Raw genomic sequence first — 20,595 nt, 5'->3', positions numbered from 1 at the left:
ATTAATTAAACTGCCTGCCCATATTTTGGGGATTACTCTCCAGGTGGCAAAAAAACCCTTTACAATCCATGTTCTTAACCTTGCATCAGTCTGAGTGGGAAAAAATCAGCACTGGCCAAAGGACAAGTTGCATAAGTTTATTTCTATTGTAATTCCACTTTTTTTCTGCTTTTGGTTTTAGTGCACCTGGCAAAAACTCTTTCCATGGTTACAAATTATATTATGATAGGCACATACAAAACAGCCTGACAACATGGTACATGGAGGGAGACACAAACATGTATCCAAAATAAAACAATCTAAAAAACAGATTAAACATGATAAAAACGGTTACACTTCTTAGTCACGATTAAATACAATAACAATTAATATACTTTGTTAATCTTAATGGTCAAGTAAACTGATATTTCCTTATATTTGAGTTCAGTCATGTACCCTTTCCATATCACCCACCCCTGTGGCTTTGCTAATGTAGTCCAGTCCTAGTCCTGAGTAGGACACTATCTTCCATTTTTGCCCCGCCCCCTTGCCCATTTTTCCTGCCTCTGGGTTAGTCATACGGAACGTAGTGCCCTGCTATGAGTTTGTTTCTGCTGGCTCGCGCTTAACCGATGTTCCGGCTGCAGGTCACCACGGGCCGCCACCTGCACGCTCTAACCTCACGGCCGTCTCCCTTTGCCACTCCGAGTCTCGTCACGGCATCGATTTATCTACCAAAACCAAAACACAGCTTCATTGTTCCCGGTGCCGCAGCATAGAAAGATTAGAGCACAGTTCATCACATGCACACTGCCCAGGTCCCTGCCTTCACTGCCAAGGTGGACATGCAGGCTCAAACTCCTCCTGCTACCTTTGAGAAGACATGAAGCCATGCTGCATGACCTCACACCTGGTCTCCTTCAAATGCCCAAAAGCATAAATAAATCATCCTCCCCAATACACAGCATTTTTTTAGCAGATGCTTTTACCCAAAGTGACACACAATTGAGAAAACAGGGTCAGCCAGGACCTGGAGGAACTGGAGCTATGGGCCTTTCTGTCAAGAGCCCAACAGTGGCATTACTCTGAGGACCACAGGATTCGAACCAGCAACCTTCCGATCACAGGCACCGAAGCCTAACCCCCAGAGCCATACAAGGCCACATGTTGCTTAGATCAATCATAAATATTGGTTTCCATTAAATATGTTGCGGTTTTCAACTTGAAAACGTCCAGCTGCTGACAACCTTGGCAAGAGCAGCAGAGGAGCTGAAGGCTTTTGTCTCGATTTGCCCAAGTACACAAGTTCCTACTGGTTTTGCCAGTAATAAAAAACAATTACTTAACATATCACATTTTCGGTAGAATGTTTTTAAGGCGATAGCTCAATGATGTTTTCTTAAGGTTCCACAAACTGACAAAATGATTATTACATTTGTGGTCAGTGGAAAATCTTCAGGCCTTTGTAACCTGAATTTGTTGCACAGTACCTTTACCAGCCTCATGAGGAATAATACCTGGAAGATCATTCTTCTGAGTCTACAGTGATACGGTCCAAATCCAGCCCCACCTCACTGCAAACCATATATTGCTCTTTACGAGTTTACTATACTGGCAGATGGCTGTATGCTGTTTCATAGCAAGCATTCATCCGTGTCAATAATTACTGATCAATCCGCACTAAACATTAGTCATGCTTTAAAAAAAAACACACAGACACCTTCAGTGATAAAAGTCCACGAAAGACCATATTATGAAGAGATCTTCACCTACTTCTAAAAGCTTCACATGGTAAATGCTTACTAAGAATTTACTCATTAATACAGACAAAACCCAGTTACAAGGAAACAAGTACAACTCAGGTATTAAATGAACCAGCAAAGACCCGGACAAGTACACAGGACAGCTCCATCTGGTGGGGTGAAAAATACTGTAGAGGGGGTCACAGTAATATGCCACGGTAACATACTGACCTACAATCCCAAATTTATTTGATGGAGATCAGATGAAATGTTTGCCTGCGCATGTATTTAAATGTAAGACACCATTCCTACAGCCGCCGCGTATCTGAATCAGGTTGAAAATACGATCTGGGCTCTAGTTACAGCATCTGGAGATTTTCTAGGTCTGTTTAATGAAATTAACTGGACCTCAGGAGCAGCCATTTTGCTGTGCGTGTGCAGGCCTCCTTACGATACTAAATCTTAATTAAAAGGGTAAATATTTCACAAAGTAAAATGTCTTAATGTGGTAGTCAACACACCTTTACTGGAAAAATGTTTCATTGGTAACAAAAATTATCCATAGCTGTGCTCATTACAGCATTAGCTAAATATAATATAATTGATTTATGTAAAAATCCAGACCCTTTTTGCAGTTTGTGCTTAAAAAGGGAGCCAGAACCCGGCCATCCTCGGACCCTGACCTGCTGCATGAGTCCACCAGTACTGACCCAGAAAGTGCTGAAAACACATTACAGAGATTCACTTGCCAAAAATATGCATTTCTGCTAAAAGAACACAGCTCTGTAAAAAGGTGCATCTATGCTGCTTTTCTTCTCTTAAAAAAATCAAGATGTCCATTGAAATTTAACCCTTCAATCCATATATCTGCATAAAACGGAATAAAGTTCAAAATGATTGATTAATACATTAGTTTTCTTTTTTTTCTGGGAATGTTGTCTCCAGACACCGGATAGTTAGTTACATCTCTTCGTACAAAATCTAGATTAAAAATGGTTTATTAAAATAAGTGCTATGCTGTTTTGGCAGATATGGAGGAAAAAATATATTAGTAAATTAAGAAAGATAAATTGTAACGTGCAGTCAAGCTGGTGTGCTGCCAAATCACCCTTTGCCTGTAAAGCACTTAAGTTTGTTAACACACTAAAACTAGATAAAATATGTCTCTTCTTTCCTTCCCTCTCATGGCACACTGGACAGTTATGATTGGCCTGACATCGGCAATGTGTGCAGTGTGGAGAGGCATCTTCTCCACACTGAAATACACGTGGACGATCGCAGGCAAACAAAAATAAATACTTTTAATTCTAAATTCTATCTCTCTGTGTAAATTGTAACCAGGTATCAAGGTGCAGCCAGATGTCTGGTCACGTTTTACACTGGGGCGATGCTTTGGCACATGGTCAGCCCCCCCCCCCTCCCAAGCCTCAGGCCGTCAGCAGCCTTGCGAGTGGATGTGGACTTGCCAGCACACACGGAGGGTTTTAATTATTCTGAATGCTCACAGGGGGAAACTCCTTCTCATCATCGAGACACACGGGTCCTGCCGCGAACTCGTGTTCTGGGATCACTTCACCCTTCCTCATTCCTCCATCTTCGGAGTACCCTAGTGGGGGGTGGGGTGGATAGAGAGAGAGAGAGACAGGGAGAGAGAGAGAGAGAGAGAGACAGAGAGAGATCACTCTTCTCACAAACACCAAGCCCCGCTAGGCCCCGAGAGGAGAATCAAGCACTAGCTAAAAGAGGCATGATTGTAAGACAAGCCCCATTAACATATTAGGCCATGTTCAACAAACCATTTGGTTCCAGCCATGAATGACGGCTGCAATCTGGCAGTATACTCCCAGGACATGGCTTCTCTACTTGGCGATGCCCCCAACACGTACCGGTAAGAGCTGCGGTGGAAGGTGTGGCAGTGGGGATAGCGACAGTGGCGGCGTAGGACTGGCTGGCAGGTTGGGCTGGTCGGCTCTCCGACGCATCAGCAGATTCCCTCTGGCCGTCCTCAGACTCAATCAGCCTGCAGGTAGGGAGGTGGTGGGTAGGTGGACATTAAGGCAAAGATAATGGAGACTGACTGGGCTACAGCAGAGACATTATGGGAAATGGGGCTTCAGATGGACTAGAGCAGTGTTTCCGCATCAGGTTCTCAGGGACCCCCAGACGGTCCACGTTTTTGCTCCCTCCCTCCTCCCTGGCAGACGGTCCACGTTTTTGCTCCCTCCCTCCTCCCTGGCAGACGGTCCACGGTTTTGCTCCCTCCCTCCTCCCTGCCAGCGGTCCACGTTTTTTCTCCCTCCCTCCTCCCTGCCAGACGGTCCACGTTTTTGCTCCCTCCCTCCCTCCCTGCCAGACGGTCCACGTTTTTGCTCCCTCCCTCCCTCCCTGCCAGACGGTCCATGTTTTTGCTCCCTCCCTCCCTCCCTGCCAGACGGTCCACGTTTTTGCTCCCTCCCTCCCTCCCTCCCTGCCAGACGGTCCACGTTTTTGCTCCCTCCTTCCTCCCTGCCAGACGGTCCACGTTTTTTCTCCCTCCCTCCTCCCTGCCAGACGGTCCACATTTTTTCTCCCTCCCTCCTCCCTGCCAGACGGTCCACGTTTTTGCTCCCTCCCTGCTCCCTGCCAGACAATCCACAAAAACATGGGCTGTCTGGGGGTCCCCAAAGACCAGGCTGGGAAACACTGGGCTAGAGAGATGGTCCAAGGAAGGGATGCAGAGATGCAGACGTGAGGCTTGGAGAAAGCGGAATAAGGAGCACAGCTGCTGTCCACCTCACCTGTGGTTCTTAACTAGTACGCATTCGCCACCATCCTGAGGGTCCACGTTGTAAATATAGAGACTTCCATCAGACGAGGCCACCAGCAGCCGAGGCAGCTTCTGGATCCTGGTGGAGGTAGAGTGCAGCGGCACAATCAGCAGGGCAGGGCGGGCGTGAGAGAGATCGCTGTGTGCGGCCATGCATCAAAATGCACTTCAAAAGCACACCCCACACATGTGACATCAGCTTAAAGCCCTAACTGTCCTCTTTAAGGAACAACAGGACTTAACAGAATAGCATGCATGGTGTGAGAGATACGAGCAAAAACATAACGACCTTTATAGAGGACAAAAAATGAATCTCAGGAGGATATGGGTACCCGGTCGATGGGACTGCCACTATAGCTATACGATCTGAACGGATGATATGCCTGAATGCTCCATATGATACATTCAAAGGTTTCACTGTCATTGTGTTACACACAGCCAGATTATGATAGTGATTTCTGAAGCCGATCAATACAAAGTAAACATTATACAAATAGCAGGCTGCAGTTTTTGGGGGAAAAGGCCAACATGCCAACATTAACTATCAAATAACATCAGCTGAACACCATTTTATCCCCTGTGTTAAGCAGCATAGGTGTAACATAAGAGCTGATTAGCCTGATGTGACTTGGCATTGCTGAACAGTATAAAGATATTACTGTAACATCCTATGTGATTCTGTATTAATTAAGAAGCAATTTCATTTTTGCTCAGACTGATGTCCTGATGGCTCAGGGGTGACACTGCTGCATCAGAGTTCTGCCCGCCCCCTCTCTGAGTGTGTCGCTTTCACACATTTTCCCAGTTGCCTGGATTTCCTCTGGGTATTCCAGTTTCCTCCCACAGTACAGAGTACAGGCAGTTAAATTAACTGCCATCTCTAAATTGTCTATAGCAGGGTTATTCAAATCACGGTCCTCGAGGTCCGAGCACTGCTGGTTTTCCAGCCTTCCTTTACCAGTCAGTCAGGCTTGAAGCCTCTGACCAATCAGAATCACTAATTATTAAACTAACTACCTGGGAGAACTGAAAACAAGGCCTGGATTTGGAATCGAGGTCCAGATTTAAAGAACCCTGGTCTATAGTGTGTGTATGAGCCCTGCGATGAGCCAGGATCCCATCCAGGGTGTCCCTCAACCCCCCCCGCTCAGGATCGGCAATTGGAAGATGTGTGGATGCATGACTTGTTGCTGATCACAGTGGCTCACAGTAGGTTATTTCCCAGATGGCGCGTTTAAGACCCACAGGCTAAAGCAAAAAATAATTTAAAAAAAGGTGTGAAAAATGTACATTTCCGGTTACAGAATTAGCTGTTTCGTACATGAGATTTGCCTGCTGCAGAATTTCTGTATATTTCAATGTAAATCAAATGGCAGATTTATATTCCCATGTTAAGGGCAGAAAATAAAGCCTTAATACACAAACAGGTGGCAGCAGACAAATTTTTTATAAGTGGATTTTTTTGAGTAGTGGGTGTGCTAATTAGCATGCAGATATTTAATAAATAAATAAAAAAAGTCAAATCAATATAAGCGAGTGATTTATAAGCAGTTTTTTGCATTTCCATACAGCAGGTTTGGTTTAAGGACTGGGACTGGGACTGGGACTGGGACTGGGACGTGTAAAATAAAACTAGCGGGTGTAAAACTGAAGCTTATGCCACTGCACTGCGGAGCGGGAGGGTCTTCCTGCTTGCCGGTTTAAGTGTGCAGCCCTGCAGCCATGCAGCCGTGCAGCCCTGCAGCTGTGCACACACTGCACAAGGACATTTCCTCGTGATTCTGGCTGACAGCGATTGGTCAGTTCATCAAAGTGGAGGGGGGGGCGGTGGGCTTACGTGGCCAGGGCGCATACGTTCTTCAGGCCAAAGATGTTGAGGCGCACTGTAGCAAAGGCTCGGTCCTGGTTCATCATGTCGGACACCTGCGCAGGGAGGTAGTTGCTGGCTGCTGAGAACATCTTCCCCACATAGGCAGACCAAGTGGGAGACTCCTCCTCTCGACTGGGGAGGGAAACGCAGAGACTGAGCTGACAGCATGTACAGCTTCTTATTCTAAGGGTCTGCCTGTCACTGTCAACACATTCGCCGCATTGTGGAAGCTCATCACTCCTTCGACAAAAACCTGTATCTGGATGCAAAGTAATCGATGCTGCCCTCATGTGGTAGTAATATGTACTGCCATCCTATCTTGCTACGGCATACGCTGCCAGCTGTAGTGCTTATATGCTGCCAGCCTGCTGTCACTATATAATGAAGTATGATCCATTTAACAGATTAAACAGACAGACATCGAGGGATCGAGAGAGAGAGAGAGAGAGAGAGTAGCTTGAACAAAGCTTGCATGTGCCGGTCATTATAGAAGCACCTGCCAGAGTCTGGGTGTAGCTGCATGTCTGGGTTGCCTCGTACCTTGGGCTGTGCTGCTCCAGCTTAAAGATATGCACAGTCTCTGTGTTACTGGAAGCGCACAGGAACTGGGCGTCAGCGCTGAAGGACAGGGAGCTGATGCTGACATACCTGCAGGAAGTCAGAGGATATGTTCCTCTATGTTCTCCCCATCGAGCAGAATTTGGGGTGAAGTCATCTTAACACAGAATTTAAACTTATGGTAATGACGCTAAACCTGGGACAGAGACCTGTTTGTTCTTAGTGAAATACTGTACGCTACAGGGGTGGGTGATCTTATCCGCAAAGGGCCGGTGTGTGCAGGTTCTGGGGTAACCTTTAGGTCAGCTGTTCCAACCCAGGTGTGAGGACTCTTTAGCCAATCAGTCCTCTAATTAGTAATCTAATTAGGAAGTGCGAACAAAAAACTGCATACACAGCGGCCCTTTCTGGATAAGTATTTTTTCGTATAATGTCTCCACTAGATAAAATGATTTTCATAGCTATACAAAATGATCCGATTTATCCAGTATCTCTGGATAAATACGTCTATCTGATCTTTAAAATTTATTGGATTTGTTGTAGTCTTTGAGGAAATCATGAAAATAAACCAAACATCCGAACAGATGGTGGCACCAGGTGAACGCGGTTGGCAAAAGCGGCATGCCAGCAGCGCGAGACCGCGTCAGTCTGACGTCATCGCCACACGTGCCGGCGCCCCTTGACCTCTCCTCTCACCCACCACCCCGTCATGCCCGGCGTGGACGCCGTCCTACCTTTTCATCCCCCGGCGGAACTCGAACAAGCGCGCTCCATCAGGAATGCCAAAAACCCTGATGACGGTGCCCTAGGGGTGGGGGGGGGGGGGATATTTAGATCAATGTCACCTGCAATGGCCATAATGTAAGTGTGATGGACCGCAGAACACCACGGGAGGGGCCATAAGGTCACATCCATTTCTGTTTGGTTTTACAAAATATAATCGTCTGCTTCTTCATTTTTACTAAATATCCGTAGCCTGCGCACCTCACGATACACTTCTATTCTTGCCTCGCAATGCATGTTGAGATTTGGCTAATGCCGCCCCGGCTCATAGCCAGAAATTAATTTTGTGTGGGCTCCCTATCGATAAGTCCCTCTCAGTAGGTTTCGAGGGGCTCCAGGCCACATGCCTGATCGTTATATGCGGTAAGTTCATCACTGTATTCTTACTGATGCTCCAGAAGTTAAATGTTCCACAGTCCAAGTCTAAGGGGACGACTAGTAACGACATCCAATATAAACACAAAATGATGCTAAAACAGATTTATACTTGTTAGCATTGTGGAAGCCATTAAGTGATCTTAGACACCAAAGACCTTATACATTAGCTGGTGAAAACGAAGATGATCTTCATTGTTATCTTCTACTATATTTTATATAATCAAATCCCTCTTATCTGAGCTTTGTGCAAGTCCTGAAAGTGGCCACATGCTGAAAACATCCACTAGCACTGCAGAAGGACCTCCTATACTGTGTCACCAGCCACTAAGAGAAATGTGGCAGCACCTACCTCAACCTGAGCATCTTAAGAAGCCTAGATATTTATCTGCAGGCATTGCAGTTTTTTTGGCGATTCATTGAAGGGAGGAAAAAAAGGCAGGGAAGCAGGGCGCCTGACGCACAAAGATTTGGATGCGGGGTAGAATGCGACAGGGTTGCGGACACGGCGTTGCAGGGTGCGCTGCAGCATGCACGCTGAGGGGCCTCTCACCCTCTCGGAGGCGCTGGCCAGCTTGGTGCCCGAAGCATTGAAGGTGACGGCTGCCAGGGGGCTGTCGTGGGCAGCGATCGTGGTCACGGTGCTCTGTGTGGGCGGAGCGAAAAACAAGCAGCCCGGTTTCAGATGAGCAGTCAAACAGGCAGAGTCAACCCCCGCCCCCGTCCTAACGGCCTCACCAGGTTGTTGCCGTCATAGACAGTTATCTCCCCGATGGTGGTACTGCCGGGGTAAGCCAGGTATGAGTTGGAATGGTTGTTGGAGAGAGCGCAGAGCCCTGGAGGACATGTGCACGGCCGTCAGTGGTGGCGGGAGCAGTGAAGGGGCAGGCGGCATGCGGAACGCACGCGGAACACACGCGGAACGCACGCGGAGCGCGTGTGGGACCGTACCTGCAGGGTTGGACGGCGTATTGAGCAAGGTCTTCAGCAGCTTCATGTCTTTGATGTTGTGGATGTAGATCGACTCCTCCAAGCAGACGATCAGCCTCTGCACAGACGAAGGAATGTCAGAGCAGTAGCCCTCCACCCCAGTATCCCAACATTAAGGGAACATTTTCACTGCACAGGAAAGACAGCGTCCGTTTTTATCCGTCAATGCATCCATGTTGTATACCCAGCTGTCCTATGCAGGGTAGCTGGGGTCTGGAACCTATACTGGAAGCTACGGGTGGAAGGCAGGGAATAACCCAGGATGGGGCGGCGACCCAAGGCAGGGCACATTCACACACCATTCACACATATGGATAATCTGGTACCTCCAATTCACCTTTGCATGTTTATTCGTTTATTTGAAAAACCAAGAAGAACCCCCAAAAAATACAGTAGCTACAGCTGAGTGCTACTGCTGGACAATGAAGTATGCCCCCCCCCCGTCTCCGTCCCTCCCCACCTCCACTCCTGCATTCCACAGCCTGCCAGGACTCATTCACTGCTGTCATTACCCCTGTAAGCCTCAATAAACTGCCCTTAGCACAGCTATGCCGCAGAGATATACTGTGTCAGGCAAATACCAGCCAGCAATATGACACATGATGCTTTGGAAGAACCTAACAATTTATACAGCTGTCATCTGTGTCATTATTTTACAGTGCAGCAAACATCTGGGTACTATACATTATAAATTATTAATTGCACATCTCAATGATGACTTTTTAAGTTGTTATAAAACATATTTCATCCTGTGACAGACTGGCACCCCATTCATCAGCCTTGTGTCTTATGCCGCTTGGCATGGACTCCAGGTCCCCCATGACTGGACTGATGGATGGATGAATGGAACAAACTTAACCCCCAGAAATGCCCCACGGATGGATAAGTGACCTGAAAATCCATTTGGAATCCAAGCTTCGCTCTCAACTGTATATATGTGTGCATGTCTCAAAGGAGACCAAGATGGGATAAGTGAGAAGAAGCTTTCCAGTGTACCTGTACTATTTTCAACGCAGAGCCTTCTGGAGACCTGCAGGCTAAACACATGGTGAATCCCAGACAGATGCGGCCTCCTCAGTAAGACCCCGTAAAGCTGAGGTTGGCAGAAATCCACGACGGGCATGGAGAGTGAAAGCCTCAATGCTGGATGAGATGTTGCTCCTCACTAAAAAAATTTTAAGTAAACAGCAAGAGGCTGTATTTTCCACTCTTATTCTAGAGATAAACAAACTTCATTCTACTGTAAAGAAACATCTCTATCCAGCATGGACTACTTGCCTGTAAATAACTGTAGACTCAGGGCCTCGTTTAACTGAATCAGGTCAGGAAAAGAAGCAATAAAGAACGATTCAAGATTTTAGGACCACAATCACTTAGAACCTTAACATTAATTTGAGTAACATTAGGACAGTATAGGTTGAAATTCAGTGGCTATAACTAAAAGAAGTACGGCTAATGATTGTTCTGGCCTCTCATGCCGTCATTCAACACCAGTGCTTCTCTATCCGGTCCTCAGGGACCCACAGCCGGTCCACGTTTTTGCCCCTGTCTGTGGATCCCTGAGGAATGGATTGGGGCTGCGGATGCCTACCTGCCGGTTGAGTCGGACAGCCAGGATGCTGTTGGAGTAGCTGTAGTTGCAGATCTCTGTGCCTTTCTTGAAATGATAGACATTCATGCGACACGGCGCGGCGAGGCTGACCACCACCACCAAGCTGCTGGAGAACAAGCGCTCCACGATGTAGACATCAGGGGTGTCTGCTGACCAGGGTGGAGATCAACATGCCGTCAGACTCCACATGAGCTGCCCCACCAACATCCATGCAGCATTATTCGTTATTCTCGTTATTTCAGGATATTACAATGTTGTTAGTATAATCTTGATTTAATCCCCAGTTCATTACATAATTACAGGTTTTTTGCCAATTTAGTAGAAGACATACGGTGCTGCACTCAAGTGCACCTTCAAGATGTTAGAAAGCCTCAGTGTGGAAGATGGGCCATCTGGCTGTAACCCTGCACAGTATCGCAGAAGTGCAGCTCATCTGAGGTTGCAGTTCTGTGCTACTAACACCACAATATCTGCATAGTTTGAGCATTTTGTTGAGGCACGCCAAACAAGTGGAAAACCGTGACTGCAGGCAGGAGAGTGTAAACACAGATTACGTCTCACACACACACACACACACACACACACACACACACACACACACATCTCTCCGATCCTCCGTCATACAAGACCAGAAAGTTTCTCGAGATTGATTTATGTTCATTAATGGTCAGTAAATCAGACAGTTTTACTGAGAGTTTAAAGAAGAAAGAATGTGGAAGAACATCTAAAATCCACCAAGACCTAAAAAACAGATTAAGATGAAAATGTCCCAGGAACTAATAAATTCTTAAGGCGTGTCAGTATAGAATAAACTGTATTATGTATACATACTTTGTGTCTGAAAGTGCTGAACATGCATCCGGTACTGAAAAAGTACCGTGGTACAACATTTTTGAAAGCTGTTCCCTATTACATTTCTTTAGTACCTGTACTAATTACACTATTATTAGGGTTGCCAGCTCTTATGCATTTGGCACGACACTCATGCTTTCAGACACTGATACTCCCGCAAGAAATTTTAAGGTGATGATACACAGGGCAACTTTTTAAGCAACGTTGCTGGACAACTACCACCCGGATGAGAGAAAGGACAAAGGACAACTCACCTGGATGTGGATGATTGCAAAAAGCTGCCCACTGCCAATCAAAGGTTTTCAAATAGAAATTAGTCGCCCTGTGTATCATCACCCTAACAGCAAATCTATATTGTTCCAAAATTAGCTACATCAAAGGCGCTGGGCTAGTTTGCAAACCTTACACACTATTTACAAGGTGATAATACTGTTACATACATGTACATGCATGTGCATGTGTGTGAAGACTTATGGAATTGAAAAATCTCATTCCAGCCAGCTGACCAAAGTTGGCAACCCTGCTATTACAGATATTGCTAACGCTATATTCCCAAGGAAATCCAAATACATTAGGTTACGTTAACATCACCAAAACAGCATCTGTACCTACGCTGTGTTTTAAGCAGTTAAATAATCATGCATAATGCCCAGTGCGGGGAGCTTTTTATATGTTTATTGAGCAGATGAATGGAAAAAAGCAGAACAAACTGCTACAACCTTTATGGGGGCAGTTTTTTATAGTAGAAAGTAAAGGTGATGAGATTGATTGCGACATAAATATGTTTTACAGTTCTGTGTGCTCCCCTGTTTTTTGTTCCCATTCCTCATTGCAGCACCCCCTCAAAATGCATAACCAATCTTATCCATACTGATCCCCCCCCCCCCCAGCACTATTTTGTAAGCTACGGTTGGCTCTAACATATTGTCTGTTTATTTAATGTGTCAATATTAAGGTTATGATCTTGTATTTTCTATGCATACTCTGTTCCATAATCATTAGAAGAGTTTATGATTTCATCAAGTTCATAGTTCATAGTGCACAAAGAACAACACTTTTTTTTGTCATTGGTATTGTTGCAGTACTGGCATTGTGATGCTTAATGTGGCATCATTATCAAGGTCATAATTTTGGAATTGTGACAACACTATTCACCACTTCCTTCCCTTAATCAACAATCATTAGCAGAGGCGCTTTAGCCCCCCAAATAAATTCCTATTTAATGGCTCCAGTCATGAATAGCTTTTTATATAATATATGTTTGCCATCAACCCCCCCCCCCCCAGTAAAGACCCCCATCCATTCATCTCTAGGCTCCTAATCATTTGCACTCCACACAGCCTATAGTTCTCAAGCTGCTCTCCTGACGTTCAACTATAAAAACTTGTTTCTCAGATCTCTACATTTATATCTGCTTTCCAATCCTCTCTTTATTAAGAAGGGACCGTCTGTCAGCATTACAGTCTCATCACTATTCCTGCATATCTGGGCCAGCTGAAAACACATTTTAAGCGACACAGGTCTTTCTTCGATCACACGTATTTTGTGCAATTCTCACGCACAGCAGACATATGCAGCACTGTGATCGTGATATGAGGAGATACCCACCACTTTCATGAATGAGGTCCAGCCGATCCACTGAGGTCACGGAAAACAGCTTGTACCCCTTCTTGGTCCCGACAGCCAATGACCTGAGACAGGAGATCTGCACTGAATCTGAGCACAAGTCTCAAATTCCCATCACACGACTGACACAACTCTTTAATAGTCACAAAACATGTGGTAGGACTTCAGATTTCAGGTGACAGGAAATTGCTTTCATGTGACGTACTCTGCCATGGGCGTAAAGGCTCAGTGAGTCACACTGAAGCTGCACAGTTCCAGGTTTGAGGTTTCAAATCTCACCCCTGTACTGTGAATTTGCGTATATGTTGGGCCCCACAGTCCAAAGGTTAATTTGTGTATATTTCACCCTGCGAGAGACTGGCATCCCATCCAGGGCGTGCCCCAGCCTTGTGCGCTGTGCTACCTGAGATAAGGTCTAGGTGACCCTGACCAGAATAAGCAGTTATAAGATTGACAGCTGCATTGCTCCTTACGTAACAATGCTTTGGTTGGAATAATCAATGGAATCATAGATATAATTTCCTAACTAAAAGAAAATTCCACAGAAATGTTTCCCCATTGGGAATGATAAGTGACATGATAATGACACTGTTATAAAGGAACAAATCTGTTTGGTCTCAGGAATAGTTTATAACACACACAGCAGCTGATACACCCACCCTGTCTGCTATCATAAGAACCCACATCCTGGTGTCCTTCCCCAAGTGTACACCAGCCTTGGGCCCAGTGCTGCTGTGGACAGGCTCCGCCCACCACGACCAGATAAGACGTTTGAAGATGAATAAATGGATGAAGTTGCAAATAACAACAATGTAAAGTGTAATCAGATATCATGAACACCTTACAGTCACAACAATACAGATGCTGTGTGCATAATTATGGTGTGATTTATGTCAATGACGCTACCTTAGCCAACTGCTGATAAAGCCCTGTTTTCAATGCCGGACACAACAACAGGCTACCTGTTACCAGCTGGGCTGGAGTGGGGTTAAAAATAGGACTTTGGGGTCCCCTATGGTAAGTTTTGCTTTGGGAGGGGATTTTGCTGGCTGAAAAAAATGCCCAGTATGCCAGATGGCCAATCCATTCCTGGTTACCAGTGACAGATTCTTGTTCTTCCACATACCTTTAGCTCACCTGCATAGTACCATGTGACTTGTATTGTGTACATAAGGAACCAGCCAATCAGTAGGCATCATAGAGAAAATCCACTATTTATTTACTGCTGACTTGGAACCTAGCAACTCAGCAAGGGAAATGAGTCAACTGAATAACAGAATATACCATTCTAGGGAATGAGAAAGGAATCCAGTGCAAACTCAGCAGTAAAACTGCCAAGTAGCTATCTTTCTGGCCAAGATAAAACTAACTGTATTATTTTTTAAAATTTATAAACAAGCGGCACCATTATATAAAAAAAGAAATCTTTAAATCTTATTTTCATTAAACAAGTCTTGACAAATTAGCTACTATTAAAGGTGATTCACATTTCAGTTATATATGTAAGTTTTATTAAAACTTTTTAATTGAGTGCATGACTGCTTGTCTTCTTGTCAGGAGCTAGATGGGAGTGTGCAGGCACTAGTTACAATATTACCTATTTCCCTTAGATCCACTTGAACCATTTTCTGACATGACTTCTAAAGAAAACGTTGTTTTCTTAAAAATCAGTAAGTTTTCCTGGAACATAGTGTGTTGTTAAAAGCAAAGGAGGTTTCTGAGATAGTTCAAGTATCGGAATGTGTGTGCTGTAGATTCTAACGCTAGAGAACTTGAGGTTGAGAAACTATTTTTAAATAACTTTGCCAGTAGGAAACGAGGCCCTTCACTGACATTTTCCAAATGAGGTCACCACTGAATCTTAATTCATATTTTGCCGCTGTTATATACACAAGTTACGTCTCACCTCACACTAATTACACTAATAATACAAAAAATCAATATTTAACATACGAAAACAAGTATTACGATCCAAAGAATCGTAAAGCAAAGCAGCATTATATACACTATGGTTTTGAGACGAAACAATTATATAGGGATGGGTCATTTTATTGATGGATAAAATATTTTCAGCGATTCCTAACATTGTAAAAAATCTATAACGTGTGCACATACGTGCAAACAGAACGAAGTCTCCGTAAAATCAAGCTGTGAAGTACTGTTAATGTCAACCGGCAAAGATCAACAGCGCGAAGTATAACAAGTGTAATAATATTTAATATTACGTAAAACGTAACGGGATACCATTAATGTTGTCATTTAATTACCCTAAACAGATGGGACATTATTATGCCTACGCAATGTAATTGGGATTTACTGAAAAAATCCGATATTGATGTCTGCTAGTTTTGACAGGGCGCTTACGTGGTATCTTGGTTGAAGGAAGCGCAGATCAGCCCTTCCGCTCGGCCAGGACCATCCGTACCTTCCCTGGTCTCCATTCCAGTCCCCAGCTACCTCCGCTCCTCCGCACCGGATCGGAGGACCGGGATCGCAGGCAATTCCTGGGAACGTTCCTTAGCAAACACCCGCAAGTGAATAGCAAAATAAATGTATTTAACTACGAACTTAAACACCAATGTAAGTGCATTGCTTTAGTTTCAGTACCTGGCAGTTCCAGAGTGTAGCTGCTATTTTTGCTGATTTATTACCGAAAATAACAATGAATGTTACATAGCTAGCCAGCCGGAGAACTTGAGCAGTAAAGAAAAAGATGAAGCAAAACAAAAACAGCTGACTTGATGTTGCGTCATTCCGACGCCGAACACCAGTTGGCTGTAAAGAGATGCAATTGCTGTTGTCCATTGCGATTTCTATTGGTCAAGCCCCACAACAGTAGTGTGTGATTGGTTAATATGAACGGAGTACAGTGGGCACCGCCTCTTCCAGCAGGGCTATTTTCTATTGGTCAAAACATGCAGCACGCCAACAAACAACGCCTTGAAATAAATGTCTCATAATTTCGGACGATGGCTGCTAATTTGAATGTAGTATAGACTTCGTTTCTATTATAATGCATATCTTATAATGTTGGCTCCTATAATGCTTTTCCTTTTAATTGAGCATGACGAGCAATACGTTTTTTTGACATTTCTGCAGGGTTGTTATGCTCCACATGTTACAGTAGATAAGAACCCGGCCTTATTGAATTGTGGCGGATTGCTCAACCGAAATTAAGCCCTATTCTAGTCAGAACGCATTGAAAAAAATGTAATAACTTTCCATCAGATTTTTTTCTTCAGGGTCAGGGATGTACCTTATGCTGGTGTTTGTACTGACCTCAGTCAAATTAGTTAATAACAGATAGTGCATGAAGCAAAAGTGACATGATGCAGGTAGTACAAGCATTATGCCACAGATATATATTTACTATACAAAATGTGTTACCTAAGATTGGCTCAATTTAAAAAGCATATAAAAAGTCTGCAGACATTTTTTGTTATGACCTTTTTGGGCCAACAAGCCAAAAACAACAATGAAGGATTTTTCTTGAACTTCAACTGAATATCGTAGCTTACAAAACAATTGCTCAAGTTTTTTTTTGTCAGCAAATGATGAATAAGAAGAGTTCATGCATGGTGTAAGTACTATATTCCTTCAATATTTTTAAGAAGCTGTTGACCAGCATACATATTTTGGGAATGCCCTTCCCAAAACTGTACTGTGAGTGTCTCAGTGGGTGGCACTGTTGCCTTCAGGCTTGAGGGTTTAAATCCTTTCGTTGCTCTATGTGTGTATGTTGCATGTTCTTTTGTGCTGTGTGTGTGTGTGTTGCCTGGAATAGGCTGCAGGTCCCTGTAAACAGGAGGAGTGGTTAGAAAGTGAATGGATGGACAGCTGTACTCAAACCATGTTTCTGTGCAGGCTTGCTGTTAGGTCAACCGTTTGTCACTCTATGACCCTTGTTTTTTAGCTACTCTTTTGTTACTCTGGCAGTGCTGAACTTCTTTTCCAGTTTGCCAGAGCGCTGCAGGTCTTACTGAATTTGGCACCACCCAGCTTTCCTTCAACTACTCCAATGCCCGATGAGCAGAAACAACTCCAAAAAGGCCTCTGCCCCCACCACATGTTATGGTATAGATCAGGGGTGTCAAACTGCAGTCCTGGGGGGCTGCAGCCCTGTGTAGCTTAGTTCTTTCCCTGTTCCACCACAAATGATTCAGTTCAACAGCTATGTGGTAATTAGCTCAAGAAGTTGAATAAGGTGTGTTAAACGAGGGGAAACCCAAAAATGTGCAGGACTCCGGCCCTCTAGGACTGGAGTCTGACAGCTGTGGTATAGATGGTGATACATCATTTCTGGTCATGTCTCATCGAGGCCGAAAGGTTCTTTCATGAGACCACAAAACCTTTTTTTCTACATGGCTCCAGAAAATCCCCCTTAGTTGAGCCTAAATGCAGGCATTTTTTCAGTTTGTTTCATCAACCATTTACAAAGAGCCCTCGTCTGCACAGATATTTCTGTGCAACATGCACAAATTGAGGGTGGCGTGGAGGCACGATGGTTAGCACTGTTACCTCACACCTCAGTTTCCTCCACCATGGCTCTGTGTGTGTGGAGTTTGCATGTTCTCCCCGTGTCGTGGTGGGTTTTTCTCCGGCTACTCTGGTTTCTCCCTGAAGTCCAGAAACATGGTGAACTGGCATTACCAAAGTGCCCATGGATGTGCATGTGTGAGTGAACGGTGTGTGAGTGTGCAATTGGTTGGTGCACCATCTTAGGTTGTTCGCTGACTTGTGCCTGTAGCCTCCATTATAGGCTCCAGACATCCCGTGACTGAATAGGACAAGTGGTTACAGAAAATGGATGGATGGATGCACAAATTGACTACATTTTAACAAAAGGCCTATACTTTCTTATAAGTGGCCATTGAATTCTTGTTTGGTACTCTGATCAGTCCCCTCCGGGGTCTTTTGTTCAGTTTAGTGGGATGGACTCATTTAGGCAAAGGTCTTACTGGTTTCATATGCCTTCCACTTCTTACTGATGGTCTTGGAAATATTTACAGGAATAGATGAAACCATCTGAAACCATTTTATACCCATTGCCTAATTTGTGCCTTTTCACAATTGTATTAAGATTTTCTTATACCTTTGCTGGCAGGAGCTATGTTGTAAACAAGGGAAAAATAACCACAGTTGAAATGTTCCAATGCCGAATGCTAAACTCATTATCAAAAGTTACTCAGTTTTAAATTTTGTATAGACAGTCTGCGTGGCCTGTAGATAAAATCTTGACCAAAGTGCAATTCACAGTTCAGTTATGCATGCGCAGGGGTCTGGTAGAACTGGGCCTGAGAACTACTCAAAGTCCAGTTATGTAGGGTATCCTTTATAGGGAACGATAAGGTGAACAGGCTCCATGAAGTAATGTCATACTTTTCTGTCTCGCTAAGGTCGGTGAAAATGTGCATTCCGAGTCAGGGAGAATTAAGTCCGGTGATGAGCACATTACTAATCCTATGTTTTCTCTCACTCTGTTAAATGCTTAAGTCTGTTTTCCCCTTGTGCTAATACTGACATCATGCTTATTATAATATCAACTATCTAATCCCTGCCCATTGGTTTTGTATACATAATAATTTATTTCCACCTGCTGTTCTGGCCACATTGCATTTTAAATAGTGACACTGTGTCGTTTACATTAAATTATGGCCTTCTATTCTGCTTCTCCGTTTTGTGGTATTCTCCTTTTGTATAAGAGCTGGTAATATGCAGATAATTACCTTTTTGATTTCCAGCCTGGCCATCTGTGTGTATTGTGTGTACAGTCACCATGCATCTGTGTTGGTTTACTCTTTTGCACAACCCATTGCACTGTTGCACTTTACACTTTAGACTTAGCCTGCCTTGCACTTTATGTAGTCCTGTGTTGATGTAGTGTAATATGTAGCACCATGGTCCTGGAGGAACGTTGTCTCATTTCACTATGTACTGTTTCACTGTATATCATTGAAATGACAATAAAAACCACTTGATTTGACTTGACTTATCTGGCGGAAGAGTTTACTTTGGATACTTCAGTTTCCCCAACAGTTTCAAAAACATGTGGGATGATGAACTGATGTCCCTAAATCGCCTTCAGCCTGTGAGTGTTTTCCCATTGCTTCCTGGGATAGGCTCCAGTCTCACTGTAAACCTGGACTCAATGAGAAATTATGGAAAATGGATGGATGTACAATATGGAGTATTTTTGTGCATGTTATATACCAATATATGTGCCAAGAAACCTTAGGTAGAGAAATCTGTAAGAAATCAGTGCAGGATCCTCTCAAATTTTCTGTTATCACATTCTATACCCACTCTTACTCTGCCAGGACCATCCGTCCCTTCCCTGGTCTCTGTTCCAGTCTGCAGCTACAAACACACCGGATCGGAGGACCGGGATCGGCAGGCAATTCCTGAGATCGTTCCTTAGCAAACACCCTCAAGTGAATAGAAAAATAAGTGTATTTAACTACCTATTTAAACACCAATGTAAGTGCATTACTTTAGTTTCAGTACCTGGCAGTTCCAGAGTGTGCCTGCTATTTTTGCTGATTTATTACTGAAAATAACAATGAATGTTACATAGCTAGCCAGCCGGAGAACTTGAGCAGTAAAGAAAAAGATGAAGCAAAACAAAAACACTCTTCTAAACCCACTCTTACTAATGTTATGAAACGAACATTTCATTCTGCTCCTACTGCTATCAGTATATGCAGTTTCCAAGGAAACCCCACTAACTTTTGTACAGAATTTCGTGAAATCCTACATTACATAAATGCCATTTGAGCCTGTATTGTCAGGTAGTGTAATTACTGTGCTAATAAAAGCCAGAATCTTTTAAGCATTTACTCCTCAGTGAGTTGAGTTTTGCCTAGGGAAAACACTCTCAAATCCATTTTGTAAATAATTTAACCAAGAAACACTTGAGGCTTCAGGCTTGGGTGGACTGTAACCTAATTATTTGTGTGTGTATTTGTCGGAAGTATGTATAAATTTTTGCTGAGTCTTTATGAAAAACTTCTATCATATACAATTAATGTAATTTTTATCAAATAAATGAAGTTTGCTAAATTACATGTTGTAAAATAAAATAAAATTTGTAAAATAATATGCTCAGAATTAAAAATATAAACTATGAATGGTGGAAAGTTTTGCAATTAATTTTTCAGTGTTTAATCTTTGCGTCATTACCCTATCTTAAATTCAGTTACTGCTTATAGCCAGTTTATGCTTACACATGCAGAAACAGAAAATATAGAAAATTTAGTTTTTAAATGTAAAGGAGTAAAGATAAATTACACAAAACAACTGGAACAGATGTTTGACCCAAAGTTATGAAAGCTATTTTACTGCAATATCAAGATCCAAGTTCATTGAGAGTGCGCTAAACAATGGTTAATGTACCTTATTGCTT

At 43.7% G+C, this 20,595-nt stretch overlaps 1 protein-coding gene across 3 annotated transcripts; it reads right to left on the bottom strand.

Annotated features, from left to right (window-relative positions):
- Positions 1-123: 123 nt before the first annotated feature.
- wipi1 (WD repeat domain, phosphoinositide interacting 1) lies at positions 124-18,978 on the bottom strand. Of its 3 annotated transcripts, none has more exons than XM_023820506.2 (14): positions 18,920-18,978; positions 15,558-15,709; positions 13,176-13,258; positions 10,695-10,864; positions 9,065-9,161; positions 8,852-8,949; positions 8,667-8,759; positions 7,690-7,760; positions 6,938-7,045; positions 6,365-6,529; positions 4,499-4,606; positions 3,608-3,741; positions 3,227-3,327; positions 124-710 (listed from the first exon to the last, which is right to left on the bottom strand). In XM_023820506.2, exons 2-14 carry the CDS (start codon positions 15,632-15,634, stop codon positions 660-662), a joined length of 1,356 nt encoding a protein of 451 aa, XP_023676274.1. In that variant the 5' UTR covers positions 15,635-15,709; positions 18,920-18,978; the 3' UTR covers positions 124-659. The 3 variants fall into 3 exon arrangements, with proteins under 3 accessions (XP_023676274.1, XP_023676265.1, XP_023676288.1); XM_023820497.1 differs by lacking the exon at positions 18,920-18,978 and adding an exon at positions 15,801-15,953; XM_023820520.1 differs by lacking the exon at positions 18,920-18,978 and adding an exon at positions 15,801-15,953 and having other exon boundaries at positions 10,695-10,861.
- Positions 18,979-20,595: the final 1,617 nt, after the last annotated feature.

This window comes from Paramormyrops kingsleyae, chromosome 5 (assembly GCF_048594095.1).
Source record: "Paramormyrops kingsleyae isolate MSU_618 chromosome 5, PKINGS_0.4, whole genome shotgun sequence".
Lineage (NCBI taxonomy): Eukaryota > Metazoa > Chordata > Actinopteri > Osteoglossiformes > Mormyridae > Paramormyrops > Paramormyrops kingsleyae.
Note: the sequence above shows the minus strand (reverse complement) of the source record. Positions and strands in the feature narration are given on the sequence as shown.